At 42.0% G+C, this 26,562-nt stretch overlaps 1 protein-coding gene and 1 long non-coding RNA gene across 2 annotated transcripts; one reads left to right on the top strand and one right to left on the bottom strand.

Annotated features, from left to right (window-relative positions):
• The first annotated feature begins 9,124 nt into the window (after window positions 1-9,124).
• Window positions 9,125-16,745, top strand: LOC106564064 (zinc finger protein 2-like). Its single transcript, XM_045690593.1, has 4 exons — window positions 9,125-9,635; window positions 10,090-10,187; window positions 10,323-10,500; window positions 14,912-16,745. The coding sequence occupies exons 1-4, from the start codon at window positions 9,362-9,364 to the stop codon at window positions 16,135-16,137; spliced, it is 1,776 nt and encodes a 591-aa protein (XP_045546549.1). The 5' UTR covers window positions 9,125-9,361; the 3' UTR covers window positions 16,138-16,745.
• Window positions 16,746-18,478: 1,733 nt separating this feature from the next.
• LOC123725395 (uncharacterized) lies at window positions 18,479-25,057 on the bottom strand. The gene is made up of 2 exons (XR_006757845.1): window positions 23,035-25,057; window positions 18,479-22,703 (listed from the first exon to the last, which is right to left on the bottom strand). It is a non-coding gene; the product is annotated as an uncharacterized lncRNA (long non-coding RNA).
• Between the last annotated feature and the right edge of the window lie 1,505 nt (window positions 25,058-26,562).

Raw genomic sequence — 26,562 nt, 5'->3', positions numbered from 1 at the left:
ACCAGTACGCCACCTCCACCTTGCTGGCGTCTGAGTCGAAGTGGAGCTCTGTGCCCGTTACTGATCCAGCCACGGGCCCATCCATCTGGTCCGTCAAGAGTCACTCTCACCTCATCAGTCCATAAAACCTTTGAAAAATCTGTCTCCAGATATTTCTTGGCCCAGTCTTGACGTTTCAACTTATGTGTCTTGTTCAGTGGTGGTCGGGTTTCAGCCTTCCTTACCGTGACCATGTCTCTGAGCACTGAACACCTTGTACTTCTGGGCACTCCAGATAGGTTGCAGTTCTGTAATATGACAGCACTGGAGGATAATGCGTTCCTGGTAGCTTCATGTTTGATTCTTCTCAAATCTTTGGCAGTTAATTTGCATCTCTTTTTCTCAACATGGTTCTTGCGACCCTGTTGACTATTTGCAACAAAAGGTTTGATGGTTCTGTGATCACGCCCCAATATCTTAGCAATTTCAAGAGTGCTGCATTCCTCTGAAATACTTTTTAACATTTTTGACTTTTCACAGTCAGTTAAATCTTTTTTTGGCCCATTTTGCCTGAGGAAAAGAAGCTGCCTAATAATTATACACACCTTATACACACCCTCCCTCATTACACAAATACACATCACCTGATATGCTTAAATCCAATAAGCATTCCAGTTTATACTGCTTGGAGTTGGGAAATATGCATAATAATGATGATATGGTCAATACTGACTTGCCTAATAATTGTACACACAGTGTAGAATCGGCTTCCTATTTCACAACAAAGCATCCTTCAGTCATGTTGCCAAACACACCCTTGTAAAACTGACCATCCTACCGATCCTCGACTTCGGCGATGTCATTTACAAAATAGCCTCCAACACTCTACTCAACAAATTGGATGCCGTCTACCACAGTGCCATCCGTTTTGTCACCAAAGCCCCATATACAGAGTTGGGAAAAAGTATTTGATCCCCTGCTGATTTTGTACGTTTGCCCACTGACAAAGAAAGGATCAGTCTATAATTTTAATGGTAGGTTTATTTGAACAGTGAGAGACAGAATAACAACAAAAATATCCAGAAAAACACATGTCAGAAATGTTATAAATTGATTTGCATTTTAATGAGGGAAATAAGTTTTTGAATCAGAAAGATTTCTGGCTCCCAGGTGTCTTTTATACAGGTAACGAGCTGAGATTAAGAGCACACTCTTAAAGCGAGTACTCCTAACCGCAGCTTGTACCTGTAAAAAAGACACCTGTCCACAGAAGCAATCAATCAATCAGATTCCAAACTCTCCACCATGGCCAAGACAAAAGAGCTCTCCAAGGATGTCAGGGACAAGATTGTAGACCTACACAGGGCTGGAATGGGCTACAAGACCATCGCCAAGCAGCTTGGTGAGAAGGTGACAACATTTGGCGCGATTATTCGCAAATGGAAGATGCACAAAAGAACTGTCAATATCCCTCGGCCTGGGAATCCATGCAAGATCTCACCTCATGGAGTTGCAATGATCATGAGAACGGTGAGGAATCAGCCCAGAACTACACGGGAGGATCTTGTCAATGATCTCAGGGCAGCTGGGACCATAGTCACCAAGAAAACAATTGGTAACACACTACGCCGTGAAGGACTGAAATCCTGCAGCGCCCGCAAGGTCCCCCTGTTCAAGAATACATATACATGCCCGTCTGAAGTTTGCCAATGAACATCTGAATGACTCAGAGGACAACTGGTGAAAGTGTTGTGGTCAGATGAGACCAAAATGGAGCTCTTTGACATCAACTCAACTCGCCGTGTTTGGAGGAGGAGGAATGCTGCCTATGACCCCAAGAACACCATCTCCACCGTCAAACATGGAGGTGGAAACATTATGCTTTGGGGGTGTTTTTCTGCTAAGGGGACAGGACAACTTCACCGCATCAAAGGGACGATGGACGGGGCCATGTACTGTCAAATCTTGGGTGAGAACCTCCTTCCCTCAGCCAGGGCATTGAAAATGGGTCGTGGATGGGTATTCCAGCATGACAATGACCCAAAACACACGGCCAAGGCAACAAAGGAGTGGCTCAAGAAGAAGCACATTAAGGTCCTGGAGTGGCCTAGCCAGTCTCCAGACCTTAATCCCATAGAAAATCTGTGGAGGGAGCTGAAAGTTCGAGTTGCCAAACGTCAGCCTCGAAACCTTAATGACTTGGAGAAGATCTGCAAAGAGGAGTGGGACAAAATCCCTCCTGAGATGTGTGCAAACCTGGTGGCCAACTACAAGAAACGTCTGACCTCTGTGATTGCCAAAAAGGGTTTTGCCACCAAGTACTAAGTCATGTTTTGCAGAGGGGTCAAATACCTATTTCCCTCATTAAAATGCAAATAATTTTATAGCATTTTTGACGTGCGTTTTTCTGGATTTCTTTGTTGATATTCTGTCTCTCACTGTTCAGATAAACCTACTATTAAAATTATAGACTGATCATTTCTTTGTAAGTGGGCAAATGTGCAAAATCAGCAGGGGATCAAATACTGTACTACCCACCACTGCGACCTGTACGCTCTCGTTGGCTGGCCCTCACTTCATACTCGTCGCCAAACCCACTGGCTCCAGGTCATCTACAAGTCTCTGCTAGGTAAAGCCCCGCCTTATCTCAGCTCATTGGTCACCATAGCAGCACCCACCCATAGCACGCGCTCCAGCAGGTATATCTCACTGGTCACCCCCAAAGCCAATTCTTCATTCGGCCGCCTCTCCTTCCAGTTCTCTGCTCCCAATGACTGGAACGAACTGCAAAAATCACTAAAGCTGGACTCTTACCTCCCTCACTAGCTTTAAGCACCAGCTGTCACAGCAGCTCACAGATCACTGCACCTGTACATAGCTCATATGTAAATAGCCCATCCAATCTACCTCATCCCCATACTGTATTTATTTATTTATCTTGCTCCTTTGCACCCCAGTATCTCTACTTGCTCATTAATCTTCTGAAAATTCTACCATTCAAGTGTTTATTTTGCTATATTGTAATTACTTCGCATCCGTGGCCTATTTATTTGCTTTACCTCTTTTATCCTACTTCATTTGCAATCACTGTACTTTTCTACTGTATTATTGATTGTATGTTTGTTTATTCCATGTGTGTGTTGTTGTATGTGTCGAACTGCTTTGCTTTATCTTGGCCAGGTCGCAGTTGCAAATGAGAACTTGTTCTCAACAAGCCTACCTGGTTATTAAATAAAGGTGAAATTAAAAATATATATATTGTTGCATGATTTAATTCAATCACGTAATCAATTAAACGTTAGGTAATGGATTTGATAAAATAGCATGTCATCACATTAAGGATAGTAAAGACACGACAGTATTGTGTGTAGATTGATGAGGATTTTTTACAAATTTAATCCATTTTATAATAAGGCTGTAATGTAACAAAATGTGGAAAGAGTCAAGGGGTCTGAATATTTTCCCGAAGGCACTGTACAAACATCACATTGAATATTCAACTCACTTTCAAAAAGCTCCATGAGGAAGAAAGGATTTCCAGAATATATTTTAGATGTTCTGTCTTCAGGATGTTCTGGGTTGATGGCTGTTGGAGAGGGGAGGAGCAGTTGAGTGAGCTGGGGCCTTTTATTGCCCTTCCTCTGGGAGCCTGTCAGCCTGTGACATGATGAGAGAGATAGAGTGAGAGGGCCTACCTGTTAGATATTTCGTGCCATAAACATACTTCTATTTGAAGAGGTTTTTGACCATTCAGGGACCTAATCTCCCCCAAAATATTGAATTTGAATTTAGTCATAAAAATGCTTTTTGACAAGTTATATGCATGAAAAAAAGATGCTTAAAAGATTTGTCATTTTGGAGAGGTTTCTGCAGACTATATGGGAGGCCTAAGCCTTGTTATGATAAATGTCTATAAAGAATGACTGGTATTAGATATCTGCTCCATTTTTGGGGAACATGTTGACAAGATGTTGGGGAATCACTGGAGGGGAATATTGACTAACTGAGCATCTCAGTGTACAGTTCAATAAACACAATAGCAGTTTTGGTACATTTCAGTCTTCTGTGATGTATTTGAAGTGTCATATTGGGATGCAAACTCAAATATGAATACATTTAAACTATATCTGACATAGTACTGGTGTCTTCTTTTTTTAGTCACACACTAAATATGGTGAGAACATCTGGAGACGATGTCATTAACAGGTCAACGAGAGGACAACCAAAGGACACTGAAAAAAAACACATCAATCACTTTTAGACAGCAACCATCTACTATAATCTCTCTCACAAACAATATCCCACTGGCAAAAACTGGTTGACTCAACATTGTTTTCACGTCATTTCAACCCAAACGATCTATGTGATGATGTTCGCAAAAAAGTAATCAACATAAAGGCATTTCATATTTTTTTTCACTCAACTTTTTACCTAAATTCAATGTGTGTCTTTGTGTGTGTGTGTGTGTGTGTGTGTGTGTGTGTGTGTGTGTGTGTGTGTGTGTGTGTGTGTGTGTGTGTGTGTGTGTGTGTGTGTGTGTGTGTGTGTGTGTGTGTGTGTGTGTGTGTGTGTGCATGAGTGTGTTGATCATTCCACTCAGAGATTAATTTAAATTGTGTAGATCAGTGATAATACTGACAGCTAGGTTCCTGCCAAGACCCCCTTTTTGATTGGCAATTGAAGTTTTTCAAATTTAATTTTAGGTTGCTTGTTGTACCAAATAAATATTGACATTGCTCTGTGAACTGTTTTAAAGAACTTCTCAGTGATATGATGGGAGATCATCTGCAAAGGATATAACAGCCGAGGGAGTACATTCATTTTAATTACCGCAATACATCTAACCAATAAAGTCTCAAAGATAATCACCTAATCAGATCCTCCGTTTATTGACTAATACTCTTTCTACTGAATAGGCTGCATGATTTATGGAAGATGACATCCAACAGTTCCCTGGAGAGGCGCCGGGTATGGACAACATTAATATGTGTGGGTATAGACAACATAAATATGTGTGGGTATAGACAACATTAATATGTGTGGGTATAGACAACATAAATATGTGTGGGTATAGACAACATTAATATGTGTGGGTATAGACAACATTAATATGTGTGGGTATAGACAACATTAATATGTGTGTAACTCTTGCCCAGGGCTGTGTGTGTAGACCTTTTGGGTCTGACACGGGTTCAGCCTTTTCGCTGCTCGAATGTACTGCAAGTTCCTGTGGTCCGTCCAGACAAGGAATGGGTGTTAATGACCCTCCTGCAAGTGCTGCCATTCTTTCAGCGCCTTCTTCACGGCCAACAACTCGCGATCCCCCACGTCGTAATTCTGTTCCGCAGGAGACAGCTTCCGTGAGTAGAAGGTGCATGGATGGAGTTTAGGCGGCGATCCAGTGCGTTGGGAGAGAACGGCCCATACTCCAACCTTGGAGGCGTCCACCTCCACGATGAAGGGCAGATACGGGTCAGGGTGAGCCAGAAGAGGTGTGTTAATAAAACGTTCCTTGAGCGCACGGAAGGCTTCGTTGGCCTCCCCAGTCCAGCCAGCTGTCGAGGATCTCCCTTCATTAGGGTGGTGAGAGGGGCCACCACTGTGCTGAAACCCCTAATGAAGCGCCTGAAATAGTTGGTCAACATCAAGGAAGCGCTGCACCGCCTTGATGTTGGATGGAACAGGCCACGACCGTACTGCACTGACCCTCTGCTCTGCCATCTCCACTCCTGCGGTGGATATCCGATAGCCCAGCAAGGAGACCGCCTGCTGGAAGAAAAGGAACTTCTCCGCCTTGGCGTACAGGTGATGCCCTATCAGCCTCTCCAAAACGGACCTGACATGAAAGACATGTTGCTCGTGTGTAGTGGAGTACACCAAGATGTTGTCTATGTACACCACTACACAGCGACCCAACATGTCTCTAAACACCTTGTTAATGAAGGGTTGAAACACAGAGGGTGCATTTGTCAGGCCGTAGGGCATTACCCAGTATTCGTAGTGCCCGGTGCTGGTGCTAAAGGCAGTCTTCCATTCATCCCCTTTCTGACGCTCACCAGGTTGTAGCCACTGCCTAAATCCAATTTAGTAAAGTACTTAGCATGGTGCATCTGTTTGATCACAGTGGGTATGAGAGGCAGGGGATAACTGAATTTGACAGTAACCTAATTCAGTGTCCGGTGATCAGTACAGGGGCGGAGACCTCCCTCCTTCACAAAAAAGAAGATGGAGGCGACCGGAGAGGTGGACGAACAGATGAATCCTTGGGCCAGCGCCTCCTGGACGTAGGCCTCCCTGGCTTCGGTCTCCCTGGCTTCGGTCTCTGCATGCAAGAGACGGTAGATGTGTCCCCGCGGAAGGGTAGAACCAGACAGTAGGTCGATAGTGCAGTCCCATGGGTGATGAGGGGGCAGGCACGTGGCACGAGTCTTTGAAAAGGCCACCTGTAGGTCCCGGTACTCCTCCGGGATAGGGATGTGGGTGGCCTGGTTCGGACTTTCCACAGAGGTGGCACAAATCGACACAGAGAGACACCTCCCCTGACACTCCTGCGAACAACCTAACAACCTCATCTCTGTCCACGATATACTGGGGTTATGCAACTGTAGCCAGGGGAAACCTAAAACTAGTCTAAGATGAGGAAAGTGATGCGTTCATGGTGGTTGTGAGTAACTGTGAGGGAAATGGGAATTGTGGTCTGGCGCATCAGTCCTGTTCCTAGGGGATGGTTGTCTAGGGAAAGGACTGGGCTGGGGGTTGTAAAGAGACTAGAGGAATGCGTAGTGATAAGGCCACTGACCGGTTTAGGAAATTGCTTGCAGGACTCAGTGGGGGACCAGGATAGTCAGGGAAGGTGACATGGAGGAGGACGGGCTGGGTGGACAGAGAGGAGCAAGGCACGTCCACGCCTACCTGGGAAGGTGCAGGAGCGCTCCTCGGCCTGTCGCTCCTCGCCTGGTTCTCCTTCTGGGACAGGTGTTCCAGGGGTGGTCTGACTCCCCGCTGTAGGAGCGTTGACGTTCCTCAGGGGGAAGGTGCGTCGTGCCCACCTCCATGGGCTCAGTCTCGCTGGAGATTCCTGGGAGAGACCCTAACCCCTGAGATGGGCGACGACGGGCACGCAGGAGGTTATCCAGGCAGAGGGCCATGGCGATGAGCTGGTCTAGTGTGAGGTCCTTATCGCGACAGGCCAGCTTGGTCTGGACGTCTGTCTGTAGCCGGCTGCGGAAAACCTGGTCGCTCCAGCCAGTGGATGCAGCCGCCGTCCGGAAATCCATAACGTACTCCGACGCTGTCCTGGACCCCTGGCAAAGACAGAGGAGAAACTCACCTCCCTGTCAGCCCTACCTCCCTCTCGCCTCCCCCTCACCTCCTTCTCACCTCCCCCTCGCCTCCCTCTCGGCCCTCTGTAGGGTGGTCGAAGATGGCATGGAAGAGTTGGGTGAAGCTGTCATAGAACTGCACTTCTGGTCTGTCCCTCTCCCGGATGGTGGAGCACCCACTCCAGAGCCCGGCCTGTCAGCACCGAGATCACCAAGGCCACCTTGTCCATCTCGGAGGCCGTCCCGGCATGACGGGCCAGGTGGAGGTCACACTGCAGGAGAAACTCCCTACAGTGAGCTGGGGTGTCATCAAACCGCTCCAGGAGGGGCAGGTGGACGTTGCTGATTGGACCGGGTGATGTAGATGGTGGTGGGATGGCTGGAACGACCGCGGGGAGCTGGGAAGGTGGTGGTGTAGCCTGCAGTTGGAGTATGGCCCGGAGCACCCCGTCCATGGCAGTCCCGAGGCGCTCCAGGCACGAGTCGGGGTGGTGGAGCTTCGCTCCTACAGAGGAGAGGTCGGGATGTCCTGCTGCTTCCTGTTTTCTTGGGTCGGTCATTCTGTCACTGGTGTAGAGAGGAGTAGGCAGGATGCAGTCACAGGTTTATAAATGCAGAATTGATTTAAGCACCACAGATCAAAGCGGGACGAAACCCAAACACCGTTGTGCTCAAATTATATTTTCATAAACAAAAAGGCACAGGCCCAAGGTGCAAAATATAAAGTAGGAACAATTCCTCTCCTGAAAAAAAGTAACATTTACAATGACCGACAAAGACAAATGGCAGAGGGAGTATATATACAGTGATAGACTGGGGATTGGAACCAGGTGTGTGTAATTATGATGAGACAAGTCCGGGGTTGATGAGTGGAGGGCGTTTGCCAGCATTTGGTTCGGCAGCAGCTAGAAGGCCAGCAACGCTGAACGCCTAAACTGGACAGGAGGGCGAGCCAAAGCGAAGGCTGGTGTGACATAATGAGAGAAAATCAATAGAATATTTAAGGCCCTATCAAATAAAAATAAAATGTTTTTACCTAATTCTGTTTTAGTTTTTTTTTTCAAATTCCACTTTCTCGGTTTAGTTTTTCCAGGTTTCTGAGTTGTCCTTGTTTTTCACTTTTTCACTCTCAAAAACAGCAAAAGGAGACGACTTCAAATCTGAGAAAAATCAAAGACATTTTCATTTTTGTGTGTAGATACCCTTTAATTCAAGTGGCACCAACAAGAGCCTTGCTTGGTTAGTGGTGTCTCTGTAGCACACATGTGATTGCAGAGTTTGCTGAACAAATCACAACTGGATTGATGCAAATAATCATGATATCATTCTGCCATGTAGGCATAGACTACTTTGTAGTTAACATTTAATTGAAAAGTTATTTTTCCATCAACCAGAAGATGGTTGTCATTCGAATCATCGCTAACAACTACACATAGTGGTAGACAAACGCACACACCCAGACAGGGGCATTTCCGGGCTGTTTCCTCTTCAGAAACTTGCAGGCAGTGGGTTCAGAATAACTCAAACAGAAAATGGATACAAATTATACCACCACGCAAAAGGGCACTTTAGAGACAAGAAGTACAAAACAGCCCTGGAGGAAAGTATTGTCTGTAAGAACTAAGAGAAAACATAACACCTGGCTGTTTTAAAATGACATTTTATGACAGTGTTATCCAGATTAAACGTTCTAATGGAGAATTTTTCCAATCTGCGTTACCCACTCCAGTCAGCAGATGGCGATATGAGTATTTCAGGTGACGCTTCTGGCGTGACGTATAATCTAGTGGACGGACAGGAGGCTTCTTCAACAGCGACAAAAGGCTTCTGATTCTACAAACCAACGTGGTGGTTTGTAGCGACATAAAACTGAAACATTGAAGCTCTTTAGACCAATTTTGTGTATATTATTCTTAGTGTTTGGAACATAATTCTGTTTACTTGTCTACTAGTTCATTTAAACGTAATTTGCTTGTTAAATTGATACTGCACTTGGCATGAGTTCGCTGAACTAGACGGAGAAAGAAGCTCTGGTGAAAGGAGAGGAAGAAGCTTTCAGAATGGAAGAGGAGGCTATCACATTGAAAAAAGAGGACGATATTACAGTGAAAGAGGAAGATGGGAAAGAGGTTGTCAGAGTGGAAGAGGAGGAGGTAGAAGCTTTCAGAATAAAGAAGGAGGAAGATGCCATAACACTGAAAGAAGAGAATGTAGTGAAAGAAGAGGAAGAACCCTTTGGAGTAAAAGAGGAAGAGGAGGCTGTCTCAATAAAAGTGGAGGAAGAAAACGTTTGGGGAGTGAAAGTGGAGGAGACTGAAGATCCGATTAACACCAGTGAGTATTGTCTTAGAAACGGGCACAAACGATGCAGTTGTTGTGGTTTTAAAGGGGCATTCTACTGAAGTTATACACTTGAATATGTTGTTCAGTACTGTAGGAATTGTTTAAGGGGCAATATGCCATTGGTACATATATTTTGGGGCTTTTACATTAATTTATTGAATTCTCCACGTGGTCTATATTAAAGTGCACTTCATCTAATATAACAGGCTTTTAAAATTCAATACTGGAGCATAATTTTTACTTCAAATGTCGAAGGGATGCAAAAGGCACCCATTTAGTGGAACGACCCTTTAACATTTACAACACAGTATTTTTTTATATTTTTAATCATGATAAAAGTGTAAATTTTAGGCCCTTTTAGACATATTAATGCTTCCTGTAAGACCCTATGATTGCAATAGAAGATCATAAGTTTACCATCTGTTTGATGTTCTCATTCACACAGGAGAGAGACATGACTATTGTGGATCCTTTGGGGAGCCTCAACAACATCCTGATGCTGACGAGGCAGAAAAGAGTCTCTCCAGATCAGAACACCAGATGGTACAGCTTGGTCTGGTCTAGCATACAGCTTGCTCTATCGGGGTCTGGGCTGGGTTTCTGTAAAGCACTTTGTGACAACAGTGACATCAGCATCCATAATGATATGTGTCTGTGTCCCCTCTTTATGGTTACCAGGACAACGCTAGCCCTTCCTCCTTCTCGGAGTCCCCATGTCGTGCCTCTCCCGGTAGTGCCTTACTGCTGGGTATGAAGAGGTTGTCTGTGCTGCTGGTGGACTGCAGGAAAACAACGGGGCTGAGTGGAACTGTGAGAGGAGGAGAAGAGAAGAAAGGATCAGATTTGACTCATCAAAGTAAGTGCTGTAGTTTAGTTTGAACAAATACAATAGATCTGCCCACTGGTATCTGTTATCAGGACTGCCAATGAACAGAGAGAAGCCAATAGACCATATAAAACCTTGATGAATGTTAGCTTTAGAGAGACATTTTCAAGATGATCTGATTCTGGGTGAATATTTTACAAAAACTTTCCCTATAAAATTGTGGATGTTACATTGCCTGTCCCAGTCAACACCCTGTCTTTTCAAAACTATAGAAGAGGCAGACAAAACCCCAGACACTTCAATGTGGTCTGTATTGCTTCATTAACGTCTGATCTATAGAACTTGTTAAACATGCAAATGTACAGTTGTAGTCGGAAGTTTACATACACCTTAGCCAAATACATTTAAACTCAGTTTTTTACAATTCCTGACATTTAATCCTAGTACAAATTCCCTGTCTTACATCAGTTAGGATCACCACTTTATTTTAAGATTGTGAAATGTCAGAACAGTAGTATAGAGAGAGATTTATTTCAGCTTTTATTTCTTTCATCACATTCCCAGTGGATCAGAAGTTTACATACACTCAATTAGTATTTGGTAGCATTGCCTTTAAATTGTTTAACTTGGGTCAAATGTTTCGGGTAGCCTTCCACAAGCTTCCCACAATAAGTTGGGTGGATTTTGGCCCATTCCTCCTGACAGAGCTGGTGTTACTGAGTCAGGTTTCTAGGTCTCCTTGCTCGCACATGCTTTTTCAGTTCTGCCCACACATTTTCTATAGGATTGAGGTCAGGGCTTTGTGATGGCCACTCCAATACCTTGACTTTGTTGTCCTTAAGCCATTTTTCCACTACTGTGCAAGTATTCTTGGGGTCATTGTCCATTTGGAAGACCCATTTGGCACCAAGCATTAACTTCCTGATTGATGTCTTGAGATGTTGCTTCAATATATCCACATCATTTTCCTCCCTCATGATGCCATATATTTTGTGAAGGCCACCAGTCCCTCCTGCAGCAAAGCACCCCTACAACATGATGCTGCCACCCCCGTGCTTCAGGGTTGGGTTGGTGTTCTTCGGCTTGCAGGCTTCCCCCTTTTTCCTCCAAACATAAATGGTCATTATGGCCAAACAGTTCTAATTTTGTTTCATCAGATCAGAGGACATTTCTCCAGAAAGTACGATCTTTGTCCCCATGTGCAGTTGCAAACCGGAGTCTGGCTTTTTTATGGCGGTTTTGGAGCAGTGGCTTCTTCCTTGCTGAGCGGCCTTTCAGGTTATGTTGATATAGGACTTGTTTTACTGTGGATATAGATACTTTTGTACCTGTTTCCTCCAGCATCTTCACAAGGTCGTTTGCTGTTGTTCTGGGATTGATTTGAACTTTTCGCACCAAAGTACGTTCATCTCTAGGCGACAGAACGCGTCTCCTTCCTGAGTGGTATGACTGTTGCGTGGTCCCATGGTGTTTATACTTGTGTACTATTGATGAACGTGGTACCTTCAGGCATTTGGAAATTGCTCCCAAGGATGAACCAGACTTGTGGAGGTCTACAATTTTTTCTGATGTCTTGGCTGATTTTTATTTTTATTTTTCAATGATGTCAAGCAAAGAGGGACTGAGTTTGAAGGTAGACCTTTGAAATACATCCACATGTACACCTCCAATTGACTCAAATGATGTCAATTAGCCTATCAGAAGCTTCTAAAGCCATAACATCATTTTCTGGTATTTTCCAAGCTGTTTAAAGGCACAGTCAACTTAGTGTATGTAAACTCCTGACCCACTGGAATTGTGATTAAGTGAAATAAGAAATGTGTGGAGTGGTTGAAAAATGAGTTTTAATGACTCCAACCTAAGTGTATGTGATCTTCCGACTTCAACTGTATGTATATATTTGTAAACAAGCTGTGTCAGCCTTTTCTAAAACCTGTGAAATCTACTTTAACAGGTCAAATAAACTCCAACATATAGACTTTAAAGAACATTGTTGATTAACTTTTTTTTGTTCATGTAACTGACATCAGTGTGCTGCTTACAGTTTAGCTTCCTCCACTGTCCCCATACTTGACTCAAACTAGTGATCCTGTGCTTCTCAACATGCGTGACCTCTCTCCTTGACAATGAACCGATTGAGCTATACAAAAGGTACCAGTTGGATAGCTCCATCTGTGACGTTTCAAGCTAGCTGTGGAGTGATCTTACGGCACGTTCTTACCTCCGTTACACATGTTCAGGTTGTCTTTCCCACAGAATCAACCATATACAGTACCAGTCAAAAGTTAGGACACAACTACTCATTCAAGGGTTTTTCTTTATTTTTACTATTTTCTGCATTGTAGAATAATGGTGAAGACATCAAAACTATGAAATAACACTTATGTAATCATAGGGTAACCAAAAAAGTGTTAAACAATATGCCACACCTGTCAGGTAAATGGATTATCTTGGCAAACGAGAAATTTTAACTAACAGGGATATAAACATATGTGTGCACCAAATTTGAGAGAAATAAGCTTTCGTGTGTTTGATAAAAAATCTGGGATATTTCAGCTCATGAAACATGGGACCAACACTTTACATATTCATATTTTTAATAACATCTACCCAAAATATTTCACCTTCTTTTTTACTTTACCCAAAATATCATGACATTAACGATAGTTATGTTGGTCTTCTTAAAACCTTATTTGAGGTTTTAAGGAAGTGTGTAGGTCGCATTCTGTATCATACAGCTATGAAGCTTATATATTTACAGCCACCTTCCTGATAGGAATCCAGTTCTGACTTGTAAAATAGAATGAATAAAATAAGTAATGTAAACATATCAGTAATTACCAGGAAGCTCTACAACATTTGTTTTAAAATCACACAAAGATTTTTGAAATGTTTGAAAGCTGGCCTCAGGTTATTGAGGGATCTGATTTGGTTTAACCTGTCTGGGCAAGGTGGGACGCTTGCATCCCACCCTAGTCAACAGCCAGTGGAATCGCGTGCCGCGAAATACAAATACCTCAAAAATGCTATAACTTCAATTTCTCAAACATATGACTATTTTACACAATTTTCAAGACAAGACTCTCGTTAATCTAACCACATTGTCCGATTTCAAAAAGGCTTTACAGCGAAAGCGAAACATTAGATATGTCAGGAGAGTACCCTGCCAAAAATACTCACACAGCCATTTTCAAAGCAAGCATATATGTCACAAAACCACAGCTAAATGCAGCACTAACCTTTGATCTTCATCAGATGACACTCCTAGGACATTATGTTATACAATACATGCATGTTTTGTTCAATCAAGTTCATATTTATATCAAAAACCAGCTTTTTACATTAGCATGTGATGTTCAGAACTAGCATACCCACCGCAAACTTCCGGTGAATTTACTAAAGTACTCATGATAAACGGTCACAAAAAACATAACAATTATTTTAAGAATTATAGATACAAAAGTCCTTTATGTAATCGCGGTGTCAGATTTTAAAATAGCTTTTCGGTGAAAGCACATTTTGCAATATTCTGAGTACATAGCTCGGCCATCACGGCTAGCTATTTTGACACCCACCAAGTTTGGGGCTCTCTAAACTCAGAATTAGTATTAGAAAAATTTGATTACCTTTGCTGTTCTTCGTCAGAATGCACTCCCAGGACTTCTACTTCAACAACAAATGTTGTTTTGGTTCCAAATAATCCATCGTTATATTCAAATAGCTCCGTTTTGTTCGTGCGTTCAGGTCACTATACGAAGGGTGACGCGTGAGCGCATTTCGTGACAAAATATTTCAAAATATTCCATTACCGTACTTAGAAGCATGTCAAACGCTGTTTAAAATCAATTTTTATGCTATTTTTCTCGTAAAATAGCGATAATATTCCAACCGGGCAACGTTGTATTCATTCAAAGGTGAAAGAAAAAAATTTTTAGAATTCTCGGGAACGCGCATCTCAGTCTCACTGTCCCCAGGCTGACCACTCAAACTCTCCTGCTGTTCTTCGCCCAGAGACAGCAGACACCCCATTCCACTTTCTGGCGGCTTTAGAGAGCCAATGGAAGCCTTAGAAAATATCACGTTACAGCACAGATGCTGTATTTTCGATAGAGATGCAACAGAAGGACAACAAATTGTCAGACAAGGCACTTCCTGTATGGAATCTTCTCAGGTTTTGGCCTGCCATATGAGTTCTGTTATACTCACAGACACCATTCAAACAGTTTTAGAAACTTTTGTGTTTTCTATCCAAATCTACTAATTATATGCATATTCTCGTTTCTGGGCAAGAGTAGTAACCAGTTTAAATCGGGTACATTTTTTTATCCGGCCGTGCAAATACTGCCACCTAGCCCCAACAGGTTAAACCTCATAGCAAGGCGGTATTATCATGTGGAGATTTCATTCTGGTCTGTCTTAAAATAAACACTGTCTTTGGCAGGAGGAAAACCAAACTTGGAGGAACCAAAGATGTCCAAACCAGCAAGTCGACACCTCTGCTCCCAGATTGGAAAGAGTTTTAACAAGATAGGAAGCCTGAAAATACATGAGCGAATACACACAGGGCAGAAGCCTTTCCATTGCTCCCAGTGTGGGAAGAGTTTTAAGCGGTTAGACACCCTCAAAGCTCATGAGCGTATACACACAGGGGAGAAGCCTTACACATGCTCAGACTGTGGGATGACATTTTACTCTTCACACTCACTTAAAAGTCACGCGAGAATTCACACAGGGGAGAAGCCTTTCCATTGCTCCCAGTGTGAGAAGAGTTTTAAGCGGTTGGACACCCTCAAAGCTCATGAGCGTATACACACAGGGGAGAAACCGTTCCATTGCTCCCAGTGTGGGAATAGTTTTAAGCGGTTACTCACCCTCAAAGCTCATGAGCGTATACACACAGGGGAGAAGCCTTTCCATTGCTCCCAGTGTGGGAAGAACTTTAAGCGGTTAGACACCCTCAAAGCTCATGGGCGTATACACCAAGGGGCGAAGCCATTCCATTGCTCCCAGTGTGGGAAGAATTTTAAGCAGTTAGACACCCTCAAAGCTCATGAGCGTATACACACAGGGGAGAAGCCTTACAAATGCTCAGACTGTGGGAAGACATATTACTCATCACACTCACTTAAAAGTCATGTGAGAATTCACACAGGGGAGAAGCCTTACCTCTGCTCCCATTGTGGAAAGAGTTTTAGTCACTTTGGAAACATGAAAGCTCATGAGCGTATACACACAGGGGAGAAGCCTTACCACTGCTCCCAGTGTGGAAAGAGTTTTAACTATTCAGGAAACCTAAAAGACCACATGAGACTGCACACAGGGGAGAAGCCTTACAAATGCTCAGACTGTGGGAAGACCTATTACTCTTCACAGTCACTTAAAATTCATGTGAGAATCCACACAGGGGAGAAGCCTTACCACTGCTCCCAGTGTGGAAATAGTTTTAGTCACTTAGGAACCCTGAAAGTTCATCAGCGACTACACACAGGGGAGAAGCCTTACCACTGCTCCCAGTGTGGAAAGAGTTTTGGCCAAGTAGGAACCCTGAAAGCTCATGAGCGAATTCACACAGGAGAGAAGCCTTACCACTGCTCCCAGTGTGGAAAGAGTTTTAACCATTCGGGAAAGCTGAAAAAACATGTGAGAATCCACACAGGAGAAAAATAATTACTTCTCCTTGACTTCTTAAAATTCATCAGAGAACATACACAGTGCTCCCAGTGTCTTATATTGTTGACTGAGAATGTGTTTACTTGTTTATACCATATGAATTTAAATTGTCCAATGCATATTTGTTTTTATTAGAAAACATGAATTGAATATGGAGTACAGTGGTTCGTCCTTTAAAAGTTGCAGCGTACTGTAGCACAGCTTGCATGGTGCCACATAATTCTATGGCATGTTATTTAAGTGTCAACCACTGTCACCATCAATGCTAGTTAGTGCTAGTTTGACCACCAGAGGACATCTTTGAGAAGCATTTAATCGCCTTCAATAGTGGCTGTACTAGAGAATGTAAAACTTTTTTGTAAGAACAATGTAAATAAGACTGATTTCAAGAAATGTTGCTTTATTAATTTGATTAATATTATGGTGTTTCTATTCCAAAAAAATGAAAAACCCTCGGTTTCCGTTTAGAATGGAACGTAAAATATGGCCCTGTACAATGTGACGGTCTGGAGTGGGCTACAGTACTGGGCTATTTAGCTAAAGAATCCCCATGTAGTGCGGGCACACCGGAGACCGGGGTTCAATTCCCCTATGGGGAGGAAGGAGTAGGCTGTTCTTGTAAATAAGAATTTGTTCTTAACTGACTTGCGTAGTTAAAGGTTACACTAAGAGCATAACATTTCTACACCATAATTGTATAATTGTAGTCTAACCAATACCCAAACGGAGAAAACAATCTAATTGATTGATCAAGACCAGTCCCCATGCTTGTCTCAGAGCAGCGCAAAACAGTGCTAAAATAGTTGTAGGCTTTTGCTTCAAATCCTATTGCTTCTAGCTTCAGTATGCTCTTTAAATAAATAAGACCTACACCACTTTAAACAGCACATTACTCAACACTCGTGTGACTCATGTCACCTACTGTAAATTGAAAAATATCACGTGACTCTCCGCCAATAATTACATATAGAGGATTCTAAATTAAAACCAAAAGCCGCCGCATTGGTCTCCCGGTGGCGGCCGGCACGGGTATCGAACCTGCATCAGAGAAGTGTTGGTAAAGGTATATTGTCCTGCTAATAGCCCATAACGGGCTATTATAATACTGTACGTGGTGTCTACAGTGAGGGGAAAAAAAGTATTTGATCCCCTGCTGATTTTGTACGTTTGCCCACTGACAAAGAAATGATCCGTCTATCATTTTAATGGTAGGTTTATTTGAACAGTGAGAGACAGAATAACAACAAATAAATCCAGAAAAATGCATGTAAAAAATGTTATAAATTGATTTGCATTTTAATGAGGGAAATAAGTATTTGACCCCTCTGCAAAACATGACTTAGTACTTGGTGGCAAAACCCTTTTTGGCAATCACAGAGGTCAGACGTTTCTTGTAGTTGACCACCAGGTTTGCACACATCTCAGGAGGGATTTTGTCCCACTCCTCTTTGCAGATCTTCTCCAAGTCATTAAGGTTTTGAGGCTGACGTTTGGCAACTAAAACCTTCAGCTCCCTCCACAGATTTTCTATGGGATTAAGGTCTGGAGACTGGCTAGGCCACTCCAGGACCTTAATGTGCTTCTTCTTGAGCCACTCCTTTGTTGCCTTGGCCGTGTGTTTTGGGTCATTGTCATGCTGGAATACCCATCCACGGCCCATTTTCAATGCCCTGGCTGAGGGAAGGAGGTTCTCACCCAAGATTTGATGGTACATGGCTCCGTCCATCGTCCCTTTGATGCGGTGAAGTTGTTCTGTCCCCTTGGCAGAAAAACACCCCCAAAGCATAATGTTTCCACCTCCATGTTTGACGGTGGGGATGGTGTTCTTGGGGTCATAGGCAGCATTCCTCCTCCTCCAAACATGGCGAGTTGAGTTGATGCCAAAGAGCTCCATTTTGTTCTCATCTGACCACAACACTTTCACCCAGTTGTCCTCTGAATCATTCAGATGTTCATTGGCAAACTTCAGACGGGCATGTATATGTGCTTTCTTGAGCAGGGGGACCTTGCGGGCGTAGTGTGTTACCAATTGATTTCTTTGGTGACTATGGTCCCAGCTTCGCTGAGATCATTGACAAGATCCTCCCGTGTAGTTCTGGGCTGATTCCTCACCGTTCTCATGATCATTGCAACTCCATGAGGTGAGATCTTGCATGGAGCCCCAGGCCGAGGGACATTGACAGTTCTTTTGTGAATAATCGCACCAACTGTTGTCACCTTCACACCAAGCTGCTTGGCGATGGTCTTGTAGCCCATTCCAGCCTTGTGTAGGTCTACAATCTTGTCCCTGACATCCTTGGAGAGTTTGCTTCAAAAATATAACACTCTTACAAGAACCTTTGAATTCAATATAGACTTTAATACAGAGTAGCAAAGCCGAACCCTTCCACTAAAAAGACTAAATTCTCATATTACAGAGTCCTATCTTTATAGGATTCTGTCTTTGCTTAACGTATAGAGTCCCCTCCCTCTATATGAAAATAGCTTCCCTTGACCGTTCTTTACCATTATCTCTCCATATCAGTTGTTGCTTGATAACGCCCACATCTGACAGCTGTATAGGTTATAATGCTAGCAGGGCCTGGTCCTATATGTTCCATTCCTTATATAGCCATTCTGTTTAAGCTCTTCAAAGTGGACAGCCTAAATGCTGCTAATAATGGAAATGGAATCAGAGTCATGAGTTTTGCTCCCACACAAACCCCCCTTTGAGACTAAACAGTCTCACACAAAACACACAAACCACACATAGCCTTCCCTGAGGTTATCTCAGTTATTTAAAACATAAAGAAAATAAGAAAACCCTTATAAAGTCATTCTAAATTCGACACTTAAACAAGATCCTTCCTTACAGACACCTCTGTAACAACAGTGGAATCACAAATGAAAACACCTGCTAAAGGACTAAGGACATGGTCCATGGACACTTGTAACCGGAATTTCACCATTTTACCCACAAGTCTAAGTAAACAAAATTCAGAAGTTCTAACTTAATTTATCCCTTGTCAAAGGTAGAAAGGAAATAGACAATACACTCCATAGTAAATGATTACCAGGTTATACATACTGCATCAGTCCAGTTTTCAATCAAGCACATTATAATCAGGTGCTTTACTAAAACAGGAAACCCTTGAACACAATCATTGCTATCATGTCCTCCTCCTGGAGTAACCCCATTTACTTAAAGCTAATTCCAACCTGTCCCAACCATGGGTTCATTGTCCTTAACCTCTTGTCACAATCCCTTCAGTTTGGTCATAGCTAAAGGAAAGTTCCATCTAGTACATTTGTTATTATTAGGTGTTATCCAAAGAAATATTGACTCAAACCCTGATTTAACCTCATCTCTTGGTTTGTATTCATCAGGAACTCCTCTCACCTGTCCAATCGCATCTAGATGTACTATGGGATCTGATTCATAGGCTTCCCTTACTCTATGCTTTACAGACTCATCCTGCTGTGATTTAATGATAGACACCTTTGTATCGTTCTAACCAAGGCACAGTCCAGCCTTCTGGTAAAACATTCAAGAGTTTGTTCTGCCCACACATCCCGAAACTATCAGCTATACCTCTATCCTGATTCTTTAATATTGCAAGAGATAATGCTACTTGAGTTATATTACCACATGTACCTTTGTGATCCATAATCATTCCTTTATCATCAAATTTACTAACTCCTGCAGTTTCTAACACCCAAATAGTTTAACAATTAACTGTAGTGTTTCTCACATCTATCCCATTATCTCCATAGCTGTAGAAACATGATCTACTTTTTACAATAGTAAACCTATCATTATGAGGACCATTTAATTCAGTTCTCATGTCATATGTTGCACATTCATGTTCTCCCAACATATTTTGGTTTAATTCACTTCTACCTTTAGTGCTACCTAATGCCAATCTGCATTCTATGTTACACAAAGGTATGTAGTATTGACTCTGAATACATTGAACATTTTCCATTTAACACATTCTTCAACAGATGCAAGTTCAGGTACTATTAAAATATTAGACGAATGTGATTTGCTAGACAAAATGCAATTGTCCATCCTATGTTTAGTTGCTTCTTACTGAGCCCACCTACACAAGCCATTTGTTATTGCTTTTCTACATTTTTTATCAATGTTTGATTCTTGGGTAGTTTCTTCATTGTAGCTACCCCAGTTGGTAACAGATGTCCAGATTTTCTGCAGCAACCCACTTTCTTATGGTTTTTCTATTGTTTAGTTGGTGTACTAGTCTCTATTGGGAGGTCATTTTACAATTTCTTCTAGGTTTGTTGCTGTTGCTGTCAAGACCATTCTACCATTCTTCATCCATCCTGTTTCACTGTCTGTTAAAAAGACCATGGTGAGGACAGAGAAGTTGATAAGAAAGTCTCCTTTCCATCCTCCTGTCGTTGTTTCTCCGTCCCCTTGAACAACACCTCTATCAGGGGTATCTGCCAGAGTAGGTATGTCATCAGGAGCAACAGGCATGTCACTCCTCCCCATCCCTGGACTCTCTGGATATTCAGGAGAGTGTCTGTTGGCTGTTGAAAGTTGCTCCTCGATCCACCTCCTCTTCGTCTCCTGCCTGGCTCCTGCCTGGCTCCTGCCTGTCTCCTGCCTGGCTCCTTGATCTCCTCTGCTCCTTCATGGCCTGGTGGTTGTCCCCTCCTTTCCGACGGGACTTTGGTACAGTGGTTTAGATGGTACCACGTGTTGCTTCCTTTCACCCGGACAGCAGTTAACATTGTTCGAGCCACCTTGTAGGGACCTTCCCTCCTTGGCTCATTCCATTCTTCCGGAACACTCGGACCAGGTCTCTTGGATCACCAGACGTGGAACCTCTGGTCCTGGTTCAGGTTTCTGCCTTCTTTCTGTGAGGCATTCAAACTTAGAGACTTATGGCCTCTGTTTTATGATCACACCATACATCCACTTATTTCCATCACTCATCATACACCAACTAACATTCCAGCTGAAGCTGGCGACCCCTCTCCTTCTGGTTCCTAAGCATAAGACTTGGAAAGTGAAAAACAAAAACACAACAGCATTATCAATGTGATATGTCATGCATAAATATATTAATGGAAACCGAAATCTGAGACCATGACAATTCCCGCTCTCTCTTCACCTGACTCTATGCCTCCAGGATACTTTCCTGCTGGGTTCCACAAAAATAAAAGCACTAAAAAGCTTCCTCATGCTTCCACCCAGTCTTCCCCTTTCGGCCCCAGGATCTGAGAGGTGTTCCCAAATCATGTCATTTTCACTTTGTTTTCCATCTGCTCCATTTCACCCGATAGGCATATCCCTAATCAACATTATATCTTATCTTCTTAATTCAACACTGTATATGCTTTCGCATTATTGCCGTCAACATGTTGTTTAGAGCACAATTACCCTAACATCTGTCCTTTTTCATATAATGCATTAACCAATAAAATAAGTAGCTCCCAAACCCAACAACTGTATGTCTACAGTGGAATCTAGTCTCTCTCTCTCCGCGTCCTCTGTCATGGTGCTTTCAAGCTCACCCATTATTCAGCTGGACCTTACTTCTTGTGAGAATTATGCGCCCACCGAAGAGAGACATGATGATCTTTACCACTGCAGGTGCTGTAAGAAGTATACCCCCAGCCTGGTGTATCTTGATGTACACTCAATCTCTAGAAGTCAGCCCATGCCCTTGGTTATTTCTGGCTTCTTATGTGCTGCTTTTCTCCTGAGGACATACACACTAACACATGGGTTATTTCCTGACAGACTTTCCTCTTATGTCAAGATCACTACTTTGTAATATTTAAATAACAGCCCTATGTAAACATTCTGTCTCAAATACCTGGCCTCCTGCCACAGATATACTTATACATAATGATAGTCACATTATGGTCCCTACAGCAACTGCTGTTAGAATAACATGTAATCAGTCAAGTGTCTTCCAGTTGGAAGAATATCCAACCTCTTAACTCCAAATCATAACTCTTAAACTTTTACCATAGTGTTAAATGTCACCACTATCACTTTTACTCTTACCTTAATCTAGGTATGTGTAATGTTCAATTTACTTAGAATTGTCCCTATATTTTACACAGCCAGCTGTCCTTTCTCTTCTGTGAGTTCTCTCTTCTATTAATATCCATAGTCTCTAGAAATAACACCCCTCTACTACCATAACCTTCATTTATGAGCCCCCTCAGATCCCCAATGCAGTCACAGTTCTTCTAACTTTTAACCCATAACACATCATTTCCTACTTCTAATTTCCTTCCACCGTTTGATACATACCAAAACATTCTCAAATCAATTTTAGTCAATTTATATCATTCCCTCCTCAGGAACAATAAACACACTTATGTTCCTTAAAACAAAAAGTAAATTGACCAGACAAGAAAAGGGGAAAAATAAATTACAATAACTGCATATTTGTAATAAGTGACCACTACTCATAATGTAACTAAACCTGGAGAAAACGTCCATCCGTTACGTTCTATGACCACTACTCATAATGTAACTAAACCTGGAGAAAACGTCCATCCGTTACGTTCTATGACCACTACTCATAATGTAACTAAACCTGGAGAAAACGTCCATCCCGTTCTATGACCACTACTCATAATGTAACTAAACCTGGAGAAAACGTCCATCCGTTGTTCATGACCACTACTCATAATGTAACTAAACCTGGAGAAAACGTCCATCCGTTCGTTCTATGACCACTACTCATAATGTAACTAAACCTGGAGAAAACGTCCATCCTCGTTCTATGCCCACTACTCATAATGTAACTAAACCTGGAGAAAACGTCCATCCGTTACGTTCTATGACCACTACTCATAATGTAACTAAACCTGGAGAAAACGTCCATCCGTTACGTTCTATGACCACTACTCATAATGTAACTAAACCTGGAGAAAACGTCCATCCGTTACGTTCTATGACCACTACTCATAATGTAACTAAACCTGGGAGAAAACGTCCATCCGTTACGTTCTATGCCCATGTTATGTTGGTCTCCTCCTTCATCCTTGTGTGTTATCGCAAAACAGACCATAAACCTTTTATGCAATTAATTATATCAATATAATTTAACATTAGAATTCTAATGAGATGATAAAACAAAAGAAACAAATACCTTTAATATAATCTTCTGTAAGTTCTGTCAACCTCCCTGTCTCAGGATTTAGTCTCCAGAGCTTCCCTAGGCCTAGTAAATTTAAACAGTTCTATGTCCAAATCATAACTAAAACGTTTTATAAATTGTCCAACCCAAATTCAGAATTCAGTCCTTAGTGCTTCATCCCCTTAAAAATGTACATTTATACTAAACTTGTAGTACCAGTAATATCTATTCTTATTACAGCCCCCCTTTGCCTCTGGTTTTCTGTCACGAGAGGCCTGGTAATGAAAGGTCAGTAACCTATTCCCCTTTAGTCTTCCTCCTCCAGCACATATCATTCCAGCATGTCTATTTCAGATACAGTTCACAGGTCATCAGACGCAGTTGTCCCTCACTCTTCCGCTGGTTAGGGAGAGTTAGAGCTTCACACACACTTGTTGTAAAAATATCTCTCCCATGCATTAAAGCATTCTGACATCACCTTCCATGATAACTCCCTTATTCTACTGGTGATCTCTCAGACGAGTTACAGATAATTTAACAACATAATCTCTCGCAAACTTCAATATCCCAATGTTGCAAATTTTGTATTGAAACAAAAACACACAATGAAATCATCTATACTTATATCATAATCCATTTGGAGTAACTGTCATCCCTTGTTAACAGATATTTCCTTTCTATATGCAGACTGAACAAAGCACATGTGTATATTTACCCAAAAACCATAACCCCATGGAACTGATCATTTTCCCTCTGAACACATGATTCAATAACATGTTAAATCAAAAAATACAATTATTTGAGTAACTAGTCAATTTAAGATTACAACTCTTCATCATTTTTATATGGAAATAATAGAATTTCAAAGTAATTGTACACTCTGAATAGAGACTGGTGTTTCTTAGTCATTTTATATTTAAATCCCACCTGTTCCAATAATTTCTAGTGAAGTTGATCAGTCTTCACGGGAAATGTTTAGGATTCAGGGCATTTGACACCATTAATTGTTTCCTCTCCCTTCTCTGTCCCTGTCCTTCAGAACCCATTTGGATACATTTCAAAACATTTCCATCTTCCTGTATACCCAGTTTAAAACTGAATTGAAAAAGGTCCATCCAAATTAAATCCCAGAGGCCCTTTCCAGTAATCTTATCATTTTAACCTGTGTCATTAGTTTAGTATAATACAAAACCATTGGTTAACCACTGTAGAACCTTCAAAAAGTTGATGTTGTCTTATCATCTTGTTAGTCAATACGTCACATGGTTCTCAAAACCCCAAATATGTTGTAATGAACAGAGTTGAACCAAACTTTCTGAATCATTACTTCCTACTATTATTCCCACCTGGCAGTCAAGCACCCAAGCTAACGTTTGACTGTGCTGCTTGCAATAATTGTAATTATGTTTCTTCCCTGACGTTTACTGACACCGGCAATATTCAATCAGACTTCAAGCATTTGTAAACTAATCCGTTATTCTGCACTCTGGTATATCCATACTAGTGCTTTTGACATTCCACCAAAATAGCCTGAACAACATTTCCAAGCACCCCATTTTACACTAACGCATATTCTTTCCCGGTATGGTGTGTACTTGCTGGTAGGTCAAGAACACACAGGAACCGGGCTTATCCGGAACTCCATTTATAGCCTAATCCAGATACTTTTACTCTTAAAACGGCCGACTATCACTAACAGGGGCGAAAATCTGATATCAACTTTGGAGGGGACAATTACATTAAATTTTCTCAAGAGCAATTCCTGAGGGGGACACCAAAAGTAGTGCTGTAACACATAGCCTACATTGTAATATGGTAAATGTATATTGAGGAACCAAAGAAATAAGGTGTTTGCCGTACTCCTAACTACCGGTACCCAAAACTACACAACTAATCACAACAGCAATACCATTGCCTTTAACAAATCTTAGTTCAGTCACCAGTTTAAGTTGAGAGTGGTCTAGTCTTTGAGATATTAGGCTACTAGGGTTCTTACTATGCGTTTTGGTGTATTGAAAAATACTCTGATGTCCGTCTTTTATTTTTCTGCCATTTTTCTACCTGGCTGGCTGGCTGGCTACACACACAGTGTGTAGGTTATTTACAGTAGGAGATGGGCTTCTATCATCTTCAATCATTCTATTTGGGCTTCGATCTAAAAGGTAGCTAGCAAATGTGAAACGGATTAAAATGACAAGAGTTGACAGCAGTATGAGTTCACTATTTACACAACATATGCTGCAACCTATTGTAATTGTAATAGTTTGTTTCATATTGGCTGGCTTCCAACAATAGCTGAATTTGCAAAGCTAGCGAGCACCAATTCAGTTTCAGTGGTGTTTGCTATAATCTTTGCTACCCGGGTTAAATAAAGGTGAAATAAAATAAATAAATAAAAGTTCACTTGCGACAATTTAGCTTTTGCAACGAGACCATTAAATATATTTAAGACAATGGTAGAAGAGTGTAGTTCTGTTCAGTTTGGATTTCAGTTTATCGCTAACCTTATCACAGGGACTTTGAAGCACTAACTTACATCATCTGCATGCTGATTCCATCTTTGACGATGCCACATAAATGGAATAGGTACTAGCTAGCTTAATAGTTAATATTTGCGTGCTAGCTCTGCATATTCAGCTAGTGTGTGTGCGCGATTGACTGGATTAACCTCACGTCAGTTACGTGCATTGAGTGCCTTTCAGACAGTAGATATGACCCCTCTGTTACCTTGCCAACTAAGGAACTGGCAGTGGATCAAACCATTGTGAGGCAAAGGGTGGGGGGGGTTGCAATCTTTTGAAACTTAAAAACGCGTTATTAAATGTCTATAATCAGCACAATTGCTTTCATTGCGTATTATTATTTAAATTACATAGTTATGTTTCAGTGATGTATTGGGGGGGACAAATCATATTTTTCCCAGGATGGGGGGGTCGTGTCCCCCCGTCCCCCCCGGGATTTCCGCCCCTGATCACTAACTGCTTTCCCCAGTATCGCAGTCTCGAAGGATATTTCCGACAAGAGAAAATGAAAACCCCTTCTGGAAAAGAAAGTGTACAATTCGTTAGTATTCACAATGTTACATTTTAATCAGCAAGCCAATAGTATTACATTATAATTATAATTCCACTATCCTTACTCCAATCATTAAATGTTTGTTTCAATCCATCACCATGTTCATAAACTAACCAAAACATTTTAAAAGTTTCATTTAAATTTGGCAATCCCAATGCTGACGTTTAACCCAATTATTTATTTAACTCGACAAACATTTCCTCACACTTTTGATTCCATTCTACAAGTGTTTTAACAG

The sequence above is a fragment of the Salmo salar genome, chromosome ssa12, assembly GCF_905237065.1.
Source record: "Salmo salar chromosome ssa12, Ssal_v3.1, whole genome shotgun sequence".
NCBI classification, from domain to species: domain Eukaryota; kingdom Metazoa; phylum Chordata; class Actinopteri; order Salmoniformes; family Salmonidae; genus Salmo; species Salmo salar.
Note: the sequence above shows the minus strand (reverse complement) of the source record. Positions and strands in the feature narration are given on the sequence as shown.